The sequence below is a fragment of the Hevea brasiliensis genome, chromosome 5 (assembly GCF_030052815.1).
Source record: "Hevea brasiliensis isolate MT/VB/25A 57/8 chromosome 5, ASM3005281v1, whole genome shotgun sequence".
In the NCBI taxonomy this organism is placed as follows: Eukaryota; Viridiplantae; Streptophyta; class Magnoliopsida; order Malpighiales; family Euphorbiaceae; genus Hevea; species Hevea brasiliensis.
The window spans coordinates 100,433,820-100,447,580 of record NC_079497.1 but is presented as its reverse complement, the minus strand read 5'-3'; the positions used below and the strand labels follow the sequence as shown (position 1 = coordinate 100,447,580).

The window sequence follows — 13,761 nt, the reverse complement described above, 5'->3', positions numbered from 1 at the left end:
ACATGCTTGATTCCAAGAGAGGATTGTTACCAGTGAGACATGGTATCCATTTTTCTAAAGAGATGTCTCCAAAGACACCTGAAGAAAGAGATAAAATGGCCAGGATTCCATATGCTTCGGCTATTGGAAGTTTAATGTATGCAATATTGTGTACTAAGCCGGATATTGCATAAGCTGTTAGTTTGACTAGCAGGTATCAATCCAATCCAGGTTTGGAACATTGGATAGTTGTCAAGAATATCCTTAAGTACTTGAAAAGAACTAAGGATTTATTCTTGATATATGGAGGTGGAGACTTGCAATTGGATGGTTATACTGATTCTGATTTCCAATCAGATATCGATGATAAAAAGTCTACCTCTGGATATGTGTTCATTTGTAATGGAGGTGCAATCAGTTGGAAGAGTTCCAAACAGAGCACGACTGCAGATTCCACTACAGAGGCTGAGTATATTCTCGCATCGATGCCGCAAAGGAAGTCGCTTTGGATAAAGAAGTTCGTGATAGAACTTGCAGTAGTTCCTTCCATTGAGTCAGCAGTTCCACTACACTGTGACAACAATGGAGCAGTCATACAGGCTAAGGAACCAAGGTCTCACCAAAAATCTAAACACATAGAAAGGCGCTACCACATTATCAGAGAAATAATTGGGCGAGGCGATGTAGCCATGCAGAAAATAGCATCAGCTGAAAATCCAGTTGATCCATTCACTAAGCCTATGTCACAGATTCAACTAGACCGACATCTTGAGAAGATAGGTCTAAGATATTGCAACGAATGGCTCTAGTGCTAGTGGGAGATTGTTAGTAGTATTGTAACACCCTCACTGTAGCAATTCCGTACATTCTACTGTTCCGGTGACCGGTGTCGGTCCGGACAGTTAGAACGTCTGGAAAAATAATTAGACTAGAGTGAGGAGTCATAAATAACTCAAATATTAATAAGAAAAATTTTAGAAAAATTTTAGAAATAAAATCAACCAAGTTAAACGAGCCGGTGCCCAAGCGATGGGTAACCAGAGGGAAGTTGCGGTTCTCGCAACGAGGAGCCTTAGACCCGGGGAAAAATTCATAAAATAATTATTGGGACTCCAGAGAAGGGTCATTGAGATTCCTATGGCATTAGAATGCCAAGAAAATATTTAGAAAAATTTTTCAATCGGTACAGACAATTTTGACCCGTTAAGCCAAACGGAGGGCATTTTGGTCATTTCGCCTTCAGAGACGATTTTTAGCCGACTTGTCCAGTTGAGTAAATAATTATTATGACATAAAATGTGAATAAACATTACTAAAAATTAAATTGGAAATGAGTAGAGAAAAGAAGAAAAGAAAATGGAAGAAAATGCCTAATTATGACATCATAATGATGTCATTTAAAACCTCCCACCAATCACCATTTAACAAACCTTTTTAAAACAATTAAAAGAGAGAAAATGGACAAAAAATTTCTGGTTTTCATCCTTCTTCTTCAGCCAGCCGAAATTCTCTCCCTTTCCTCCATAACCCTCCATTTTTCTCCTTAAATCAAGCTTAAAAATCTCTTAAACCTCTCCCCAAAACCCTAAGTCATCTTCACTAAAACTAATCCCCACATCACAAGGCAACTCTAGGCAGCCATAAGAAGAATAAATTCTAAGGAAAACACAAGTCCAAGAAGTGCCACTTAAAGGTTAGTGCACATATATAACTTAAACTCTTTATTTTCCATGTTAGAGACTTGAAATAGGTAAAAATTTGTGAATTAAATGAACCAAATATATGTGTATGTCCACCATGAATTTCGGCAGCCCTAAGGAAGGAACAATGATGGAGTGTTTTTGATGGTTTTAATGGACTTAGAATGAATTAGATATTATGTTTAAGGTGTATATACACATATATAATGAATGAAAGTGTTTAACTAGGTGTATGGGTGAATTGAGATGGAAATTAGGGTTTTGGGAGTGAAGAATTGGACTTGGCTTATGAAGTGATTAATGGACATTCTAATGGTCAATTAGTGACCATTTGAGGCAAGTTAATCATAATTTGAAGTGAACCAAAGCGTCACAAACCAAGTTAGTAGGCTGCCTAGTGACAAGAAAGAATGAGCGTGATTCCACTTCACTTAGACAGCCATGACTTTGGCTGTGTAGGTCCAATTGGTGTTTGGCCAATTGGACATGAAACTAGACTTATAATGGCACATTTTTACTGAAGAAACCATGCCCAAAAGACCAAAGCAAGTGGACCAAAAGTTGGCCCCAATCCGGGTACCCTGCAAGCCAATTCTGCAGAATGACCAAATGAACAGTAACTGCCATAACTCACTGTAGAAATGGTCAATTGACCTGAAATTTTTACAGCAACAAGTTAAGACCTAGAAAAACAACTTTCATGAAGAAACCTACCCCAAATTATGACCAGAACCTAACCCAAAAGGCAATCACAGTCACTGTTCATGATACTGTAGATTTGGTAATTTCTGCAGAATGGAAATCCGGCCAGCTGTGGTTTTTGGACCATATCTGGAGCTACAAAACTCCAAATGGAGTGATTCAAAAAAAGAAATTCAACTAGACAAAATAAGGAACAACTTTCATGTCTGCCATTTCCTCAAATTCCCACTGCAACAGTGCTTAATAGAACAGTAAATTTAGGCTTCAAAAACTGAAAATTCTGCCCTCTTGTTTTAAGCTTAGAAATGGTAATGGTAATCAATTCCAACAAGTTTTAAATGTAAAATGTGGTGCATTGGGAGTTTTAAAACCAATGTACCTATTTTCTATCCAAAAGTCAATATTTTTGTTGACCAATGAGGTGAATAGTGACACCAAAACTTGAAATTCAAAATTTGAAATTAGAAATGCATCTAGGGGACTTTAAATTGCAATTGGCAATTAATACTAGCAAATGTAAAACTCAAAATGTGGGATCTTGGTGTAATTAGAATTAACATATCCCTTAAGTATGAAAAAGTCAACATTTTGGTTGACTAGTAAGGTGAATAGTAATCAAAATGAGTAACAAACTAAGATGAAGACCTAGAACCAATTCTAAGCTTAAATGCTTAGAATTGTATGACAAATGTGGACTATGTATCTTAGTCAAAATTGTTAAAAGGAAATTAAGACCATAAATTTGAAATCTATGAAATATTCATGGATTACTTGAAACATGAAAAATAAGTCACCTAATTGATGTGAATAGATAGTTAGGGCTTATATGCCCATCACAAATGGAATTCATAAAATATTAATATCTCAACTTGAAATATAAAATTGTGACTACATAAGTAGATTCTTAAATGTATAAATGAGAAAGGAAAATGTTTTGAATACAATGGTACATGTGAACCATTGTTTAGAATTGTGATCAATATGAATAACATAATGAATGAATAAATGAACTATATTAATGTATGAATGAGACATTAGTTCTCATTATTGTAGAGAGGAGAAGTATTTTGAGTACAATGGTATAAAAGGATAATTGATGTAAATTATGATCATATAAATGATCAAATGAATGTATGAATTATAATTGAAATTTATCATGAAATAATGATGTCATAAAACACAATATATTAATATTTAATGATATTATGTGCCCTTGTATTGCCTAGACATGTGTATCAGATTGGATAGTTTGGCATGCCAATAGGGTATTGTTTTAGCAGTACTGCGAAAGGCTTTATGCCCGTATTTAAGGCTTTATGCCCGTATTCATGGCTTTATGCCAACATTCATGGCTTTTATGCCCGATTATGTGTTATCATGGCTTTTTAGCCATACTGACTGCATACGTGGTTGACGTTCTGCGTCCCATGGTATGACGGCCCGAGGCACCGCGGTGTCCAGTGCCAACGACCCGTTATCCAGTTTAGTCAGCCTGTCGTAGGTTACTTGGGCAGTGTAATTTATTGAGATAAGTTAAGAATATTAGCAATTAAAAATATTAGAAATTAAATAAAATAAATGAGTAAGATGACCTAAAATAAAGTAGGATAGTTATTTATTAGAAAGAATCGAAATGAACTGGACAGATATCAAAATTTACTTATTATGAAATAATCTGAGACAACCTAGCAAGTATAGAGAAAATGCTAAAAGATTAGCAAAGAAAATTATAACATAAATGAATATTGCAAACGTGCTTATATAACAATATAAGCATAAATTTATTATTTTCAAATCATTTTTCTTTGTACATTATTACTGTATATTGGCAAATAAACACTTTCAAAGAAGACTAAATTAGGATTAAACATATTAAATTCCATATGAATATAAATTGAGTATTTTTATAAATTCTGTATATTGTACATTATCACTGTGAATTTCGGAATTAAACGCTTCCAAAGCGAAACAAATGAGAACAAAAGATAATTAATATTAGACACATTGTATTAAATTAAATTGATTCTTAAATATTCAAATTATGCTTCGTTCTTTCCTTATTTGTATATTTTATTTTCTTGTTCTATTATTGCACCACTAAGCAGCAATGCTTAGCGCGATGGATTTGTTTCCTCGCGCAGGTACTTTGACTAAGGTTTTTGGAGTCCAGATCTGCAGAAGTGCCTGAAGCATTCAAGGTTGTCACCTCCTCAGCAATGCATGTAGATAGGGCCCATATAGATCCTATTTTGTATTTTGTATAAAATGCTAGATATTGTATTATGATGTAAATTATGAAATTTTGTAATTATTTTGTAAATTATGTAAATTAAGGAAATTTGAAAATTTTGCTTATGTAATTTGAGAATGTTTACATATGAATTGAGTATGCATGGAAATGATTATCAAATTGAAATGTATGAATGAGATTTGAAATATGAGAAAATTATGAAAATGATTGATGAGATAATTATGATTAGCATGGATAAGACTTTATTCTGAAAATATTGTTGAATTTCAAACAGGTGAATATTGAAATACGCCAAACGATAATAAAATAGGGGAAACTCCGCTGGTTTCTCCGTCGAAAAATAATTAATATTAAAATATAACGAGATCAAAACTATGAAAGGAATAAAGTAAGATAAGATAGGGTGCTCCGGCACTGATTGTAGCACTCCTTGCTCGGCTACACTGTAGTCGGGTGAGGAGTGTTACAAGTATGCCCTAAAGCATATCATTTAGTATGTATCTTGTACATACTTTTATTAATAAAAGGCATTTCCACTTTTCTATTTACATAATATATTTATGTGTAATAGAAAAGGTTCATTGATATTTTGTTAGAAATATTATTCTTAAGTTGTTAAGAATATGAGTGACAGTATTTCTAGTATAAAGTATCATAAATAGGTTCACAATCGAGGATACTTCATAATAAGGACATGAATTATCCAGAAAGATTGTATTCATGTTTGTTTCCAAGTTATTTATATGAGATATAAATAAGATGAAATGGTGAAACTCATGCCTTGTAACAAACATGATAGGAACTTATACATGATAAGTAGGCCGAACCAGCGACTCTTATGACAAGCACATGGAGTTTACTCTTGTCAATGCATTGTCATAAATCATATCAGTGCATATAATGTTTAGACCTGAGATAGCACAGTTATCTTGTATATAGGTGGTTTGAGTTTGATACTGCTTTCATACTTGTACTATGTATGGGTATATGGGCATGTGTTGGCTCCTACTAGTTATATATGGAGGTAGGTGTTGATCAAGATGGAATCTGTTCCTCTAAGTAAATAGAGATAAAATCCTATGTTCATTTAATTATTCTTGATGTTTCAAGTTCCTGGCCAGGACATATAGATTTATTCAGAAAAGAGTTTCTGATGATAAAATCTTTTTAATCAAAAACTGGAATTAAAAGAGAACATAATATTCATAGCAAATGGAGTTTGACATAAACCATGACTCCAGCTTGAGTTGGGATTTTGTAACAGAGAGATTCTAGTGCATGGTAATATATGATTATAGGTTCATTTAAGGTAAACCTTATTACTAATTGGGTGGCCATGGCATGCTATGCTAGGTGTTAACCATGGTCTATGAGGTGCATAAAATAATTTAGAGAAATCATTTATGGTAAGAAAGAGTTCTGATAATATTAAGAGTTGATATCATGTCTCATTGCCAATTAGTGATGAGCCTAGTAGTCACACACATACACAAGTTATCACCTAATTAAATATGATTTAATTAATTAATTAAAGAGTTTAATTGATTAATTAAATAGGTTTGGTTTGCAATTAGATTGCAAAGTCCCTAGCATGACTTGAAACCAAATCTAGATTATTGGATGTACAGTATATGTTAAATTTATATTTAAAGTGTTTAAATATGAATTTAATTAATGAGAAATTAATTAATAAAGATTAATTAATTAATTTATATTTGATATAAATTGATTAGAAGAAGAGAAATAATTATTTTGGGTTGAGAACTCAAAATTAAGACACAGAAGCATTTTGGTAATTTCGCAAGGTGACATGTAGCACCATGAGATGGTGACACATGGCATTACACATAAGCTTGCTAAATGTCTTTTAATCATATAAGATGATTAAAATTAAGATTAAATATAGGTTTGATACTTGGCACAATGTGATTGGGTCAATTAAAACTAGAACCAATCAAAGGGTGACATGTGGCAAGGGTTTAGTGTGTTGACCTAGCTATTTAAGTGTTGTTATGAAAAGAAAATAATACAACCAGCTGCTGCTCTCATTTGTGCCGCCACCTTGAGGCTCTCCCTCTCTTCTTCTTCATCTCTTATCAATTCAAAGAGATTAGCCATCAATCTCTTGAATTAAAAATACTAGAAATTGTTTCTAGTGTCCTGTTTACATCTTTGATCTCTTAAAAGGCAGAACTTGATTTTCTAAATAATAGAAAAAGCTTTAGAAGCTGTTCAAGGGCTGCCATAGGTGTTCTTGGTATGGACAAGTTAGAGAGACAACATCTGGTGTCCTGAAGACGAATCTCAAAGGCACAAATACATTGCAGTGCATCAAGAGGTTAGTGTATTTGTTCTTGATCTAATCTAGGGTTCTAAAATTAATCTGATTAATTTTAAAATCTTAAATGACAAATACAGTCCAAAAACATATTAAAAGAGTTTTAATATGTTGTTTATCATTGAAATCAAATAGATAAAAATAAATCTTGCATGATGCATGTGACCCTAGGTGAAAATTTTTGAATTCAATGGTATAAACTTGTGTTTTTCACACTTCCGCTCCTTCAAAATCTTTGTACAAGTGCATGGTTTGAGCTCTTATAACATCTACTTGGACTTACAAGGGTTAAAGTTTTTACAACTCTTGCACAAAGTTTAAGATAATGAAAAAAAATGGGACATTAGGATAAATAGGAAGAGAAAAGTCTACACGCTTTACTTCAATTGAGAACGAAGATGGTCACGAATTATAGTGTGTTGTAATAGGGGCGGAGCTAGGAAATTTTCTTTAGGGGGCCCAAACATAATGCATTGATCATATATGTATAATTTATGTTATACCAAAAAATAAATATAAATCCCATATAACTAACTATATGGCATAATAGTATAATATTAAAAAAACATAATAATCATTAAAATTAAAGAGATATAAAAATTAGATATTAATAAAAAAATAAAATAAACATATTGCTTATAAAAATTAAATAAATATATTAGTTAAAAATAAATTTATATTTAAGTTAATCCATTTAAAATATGCATAAAAATGCAGACAACTAATTTAATTTACTTATAAAAATATAAACAAAATAATTTTTTAATTTGAATGAAATAAATGATAGAAAGCTAAATGAGAGAGAAGATATATATATATAGGATAAATGGATAAATTTTGACAACTGTCCCTGAACTTATCTAGTTGTAACATTACAGTCCGTCAACTTAAAAATGTAACATAAAATCCCATCAACTTTCAAATTTTGCACAGTAAAATCCATCTAATCTCCAATTACCAGTTTTTCAGTTAGACACTGACCTAAACAGCTCTAGTATGGATCTTAGTCAATATTTCTCTTTTCTCTCTCAAGTCATGTATAAATTAAATCCTTCGTCTCTTTGTAGACAGAATAATTTTTGATGCATAAAGAGAATAATTTTACACTTTGCATAAGAGAAGAGAGAGAAATATTGACTAAGCGCCATGCGGGATCTATTCATATCAGTTTCTAACTAAAAAATCAGTAATTGAAAATCAGAGGGATTTTACTGTGTAAAATTTGAAAATTTAGGAGGTTTTATATTACTTTTTAAAGTTAAAGGACTGTAGTGTTATAAATATATAAGCTCAGGGACAGTTATTGAAATTTATCCTACACACACACACACACACACACACATACAATGAGGGGGAGAGCAAAAATAATAAAAAAATGAAAAATCCAATCTGATTTTAGATTATATGATAGGAAATTATTAAATTAGCTTAAATTTATTTTTTAATAAAAACTACTAATAAATTTTAATTTGAAAACATAAAAATTTGAATAATTATTGAATTTTTATATTTATTTAATGACAATCAAATAATTTTAATATTTTAATTTAAATCATAATGTATAAGTTATAAATTATTGGGGTTCAATAGAAAATTTAAAGGGGCAATTGATGAAAAATAAATTTTGTTATACATATTTAAGATTTACTTTTTTATAAATACATAGAGAGACTAATAAAAAAAATTGAGAAATCAATTAATTAAAAAATTAAATTTTAATATATTTATTAAAAAATTTTGAAAATAATTAAGAGGACAAAACTATCTCTTATCTACATCCTTAATTAAATATTACATATATGTACTAAAAAAAATCATAAAGTTTGGGAGGCCATGGCTGCCTGTATCCCACCTGCACCCCTCCTTCCCTCCGCCACTGTGTTGTAACCAAATCTACCTTGTTGCCATTAAGGAAGCATGTAATTTACAAAGAAAATAAAGCAGAAAATAAAATAATAATAATATTTATGTAATACACCCTCTCAATATAATAGTAAGTATATTATTTTCTACTATTATCAAATAATAATTACAATAATAAGGTCAAAGCAACACTCTACCCATCAGCCCAATTCACTAAAAAAACACTATATTACTAATTATAATAAATATATTGGTTTGTCCCTCCCATACTCCTTTAAACATAATGAATGTATTTCTTTTACAATACATGACAACAATATTTTCATTACATGGACAACAACCCTTTCAATAATGGACAAAAGTTTATTCTTTTTAGACTCTGCCATTTCTCCACGCATGTGCCAAAAACCAAATAACCTTTTATACAATACTCTACTTATAGTATTAGTTTGCTCAATACTAATCTAAATATAATTCCACTCAATTAGAAATAAGTTTTTCTTTACGTAAGAAATAATATTCAATCCAATTGAGAAATATTTCTATACTCAACAGAAAAAAATAATTTCAAATCTACAAGGATTTTAAGTTATTAACCTAACAAATCACTATCCTGCCTCAAAATCTATGAACTATGCATATCTCAAATTCTTGAGTGTCTTATCAAATTCGCTGCTCATGCTTAAGCTTTTCAAATCTTCAGCTTTTTAATATTTTTAATTTATTTTGAGTGTAACTTGTTGTTTTTCTTTGAAATCTAGCATCATCAAAATTTTTTTAATTTTGTATTAAGAGCTCCACTTTAATTTTAACTTTTTACCACTTTAAACTTACATTATTATCATTATATGTGTGACTTTTTACATATCATAGTAGTTCAACTTTCAATCGAATTCATCAATATCATTTCCATTTGATATCACTTGTTATGAAAATATTTACGTGCAAATAAAATTTAAAATAATTCTAACAAAAATCTATAGGTAAATTATAGTTTACTTTCCGAGATTTTGTCATAAATTCTAAGGCCTTTATCTGACAATATTAGTTATTCTAATAGCTGTTAATCATTTTAATAATCATTATCTATTTTATTAGTTGTTAGTGATTAATTTTTATACAGTGATTTAAAATGAAAGTGTTTGATAAAAATAATTATTGAATTAACCGTTAAATATATAAATAATGGCATAATTTTATTGACATTAATTAAAATGTACCCTCAACTTTTAAAAATTTAAAGAATAATATTTTATAAATTATTCTCTTAATTATTTTTAAATATTAATATAAATATAATATTTTAATTATAATTAAAATACAAAACACTGCTTCAAATCTGTTGTCCCAAGGGCCTAAATCTAACAACTCTCCCAGTGCAACGACGATTGATAGGCCGGCTTTGAAACTCTTGGCTTCTATAATTCTGTTCAGACTCGCATTTTGGCTTAAAACGACCGCAAAAGTCTCATCGTTTTTCTAGGCCATTATTATTCAGAAAGCTTTGCAATTCCCAGATATTTTCCTATCAAGCTCCACTATTCCTTCTCATTTACATGGCGTTTTCCGTTTCGCTTGGTCTCCTCTCATCTCTGAATTTCCTCTTCTACTTCACCCCCATCACCTAAAAATAGAAACCCATCGGCTATTTTCTTCTTCTTCTTCTTCGTCTTGGCTTCTGCATTCCTGTAAAGATCTCAAAACTCTCAAACAAATCCATGCTTCTGTTATAGTCTCCGCTGGTTTCGTTGATCCTGTCTTCTCTGCTTCAAAGCTCATGTCTTTATACTCGAACTTTAATGACCTTGAAAGTGCCATTTCTGTGTTCAATTCCGTACTTGAGCCTAGTACTCTAACTTGGAATTTGATAATGAAATCCCACGTTAATTTTGGCCTTTCTAATGAGGCTTTGCTCTTGTATAAGAAGATGAGAGAATTGGGTGTTGAACACGACACTTTCACGCTTCCTATAATAAACAGAGCTGTTTTGTCTCTTAAGAGCAGGGTAGTGTTGGGACAAATGGTTCATTCTGCTTCAATAAAATTGGGTTTTGGATTCGATCTTTATTTTTGTAATACAATGATTGAGGTCTATGCGAAATATGGACGCGTCTGGTATGCTCGAAAAGTGTTTGATGAGATGCTGCAGAGGGATTTGGTTTCTTGGACATCCATGATTTCTGGGGATGTTTTTGAAGGAAATGTTTCTGCTGCTTTTGAATTGTTCAATAAAATGAGACTGGAACTGGAACCAAATTCTGTGACTTTAATTGTTATGTTGCAGGGGTGTTATGCATTTGATGTTTTGATTGAGGGGAGGCAACTTCACTGTTATATCATCAAGAATGGGCTATTAGTTGATGGGTCTGTGCAAAATTCAATTTTGAGAATGTACAGTAAATTGGGTTGTGTCAAAGAAGTCGAAACTTTTTTCATTGAAATTGATAAGAGAGATGTTATTTCTTGGAATACTTTGATTAGCTTCTATTCTTTGAGAGGAGATGTTGAACAACTGGCTGAGAGGTGTAATAAAATGTACAGTGAAGTAGCACTTAGCAGGGAGACTTTAACTTTACTTATATCAGGGTTTGCAAAGATTGGGAATCTGGTGGAAGGTGAAAAGCTCCACTCATTTTCCATAAAATCTGGGTTATGTGATGTCATTTTGCTCGCTTCACTCATGGACTTTTATGCGAAGTGTGGTAAATTGAGAAATTCAGTTCAGTTGTTTGAATCAATCCCTTGTAGAAGCAGCATTACTTGGAATGCGATGATGTCAGGGTACATTCAAAATGGATATTTTGATGATGCCATTAATTTGTTCCGGCAAATGAAATCTGCAGGTGTTCAACTCCCTGCTGAGATTTTAGGAAGCCTTGTTGATGCATGCAGTCATCTGGGTGCATTACAATTGGGTAAAGAAATCCATGGCTACCTCATCAGGAGCTTGTTTTACACACATGAGGAAGAAAATATACAATTGGGAACCTCTGTCCTCAACATGTATATAAGATGTGGAAGCATTTCTTTAGCAAGAGTTTGTTTTGACAGAATGTCCGCAAAAGATAAGGTAACATGGACATCAATGATTGAAGGTTATGGAATCCACGGGCTGGCTATTGAAGCCCTACAACTTTTCTCTCAGATGATGGTGGAAAGAATAATACCGAACAGAGTGACCTTCTTAGGCTTGTTATCTGCATGTGGCCACTCCGGTCTGATCAGAGAAGGCTGTGATCTGTTCTTTTCTATGAAATGCATACTTGGCATTGAACCTGATTTAGACCATTACACTTGCATGGTGGACCTCTTAGGTCGATCTGGAAAGCTCAAAGAGGCATTAGCTATGATTGTAAGAATGGTGGTTGTTGCCGATAGTAGAATATGGGGAGCTCTTCTTGCTTCCTGTAGAGTTCATGGAGACAGGAAAATTGGGGAATTTGCAGCACAAAGGCTTTTGGAAGTGGAACCTGATAATGTTGGATATCATACAGTGCTGAGTAATATACAAGCTTGTGTTGGAAAGTGGGATGTAGTTGAAGAAGTTAGAAAAATTATGCATGAGAAGGAGCTGAGGAAGACACCAGGTTGGAGCTATATTGAGGAAAAGGGGAAGAGTTATTGTTTTGTATCAGGAGACAGATCACATGAGCAAAATGAGGAAATTTATGAGATATTGGGGCATTTAAGTAGGAAAGTGCAGGAATTTTGATAGTTATAGCTATCAATTTGCAGATATTATTAGTTTAGAAGGAATTCTGATCGTAACCCAAAGGGATGAAATTTTTCTGCTCCTGTTTTACGAGCTGCATGTCTGTAAGAGTTGGTTAAAGATAAAAGTTTAGATCAAAGTTCTTTTTTTTATCATTATTCAGGTTTGTACTCGGAATCTCATATTTTTAAAGGCAATTCTAATACCAATTAAGTCAAAATTGGTTCCAGCATCAAAAATTTTTTGGAAAACTAAAGTCAATATTAATTTCTTTCTTATTTTTATGTATTTTCTTATTAAGTTAATTTGATATTGTAATAAAAAAAATTAGAATTTAATATAATAAAAAATAAGAATAAAAAATGACTAAGCTTATCTAAAAATGTTTTTTGCATGTATAAAATTAAGAAATTTATAGTATTACACAATGATTGGCATAAAACCTAACAATTTTTCTATTTCAAGCATATTTTACCATTATACGGCAATATTAGTGTTTTATTAGTATTATACTATAATTATTAAAAATTAAAAGCCATTTTAATTTTTTATGAATTTTTATTATGTTAATTTGATATTGTAGTAAAAGGTTTTAAATTTAATTTAATAAAAAATAGAATAAAAAAATTGACTAAAATTATTCTAAGAATATTTTTGTATGTATAAAAAAAATTAAGAAATTTATTATATTACACAACGATTAAATTAAAACTTACCAACTTTTTGTATTTCAAATGTCTTATTAGTATTATAAAGCAAATTATTATATAATTCCTTAAAAAAGAAAAATGTTATATAATTATTAAAAATTAAAGGAAATTTTATTTTTTTTCTTTTACATAAACTTTTTATTTTGATCAACTTAATTTAATATTGTAGTAAAAAAATTTTAGAAGTTAATATAATAAAAAAATTGACTAAACTTATCTTGAGAATATTTTTTGCATGTAAAATTTATTATTATATAATACAATATATTAAAGAAGGGGAAATTATAAAAACAATATTATGTGTTTTCACTCATTTTTATTTCAAGATTTGTGATTCAATTATGACAATGTGGTATTTAAGGTTTCGCATTATTAGCAAATGACACTTTTCGTCTTCACTTCATCAAAAGATGCTGAAGTGGAACAGAAAGTAAAAATTACAAAAAATTATCATATTATTCCACTCATTTTCACTTCAGGATTTGTAATTCATTTTGTTACAAAAT

The 13,761-nt window shown here is 31.1% G+C and overlaps 1 protein-coding gene across 1 annotated transcript in view; it reads left to right on the top strand.

Moving 5' to 3' along the window:
- LOC110672769 (pentatricopeptide repeat-containing protein At4g19191, mitochondrial-like) overlaps positions 1-12,684 on the top strand; it is a 59,536-nt gene extending 46,852 nt beyond the window's left edge. The window contains exon 8 of the mRNA XM_021835636.2: positions 10,317-12,684. Coding sequence (XP_021691328.2) covers positions 10,317-12,545 — 2,229 coding nt within the window. The 3' untranslated portion in view covers positions 12,546-12,684. The remainder of the gene's footprint in view (positions 1-10,316) is intronic.
- Positions 12,685-13,761: the final 1,077 nt, after the last annotated feature.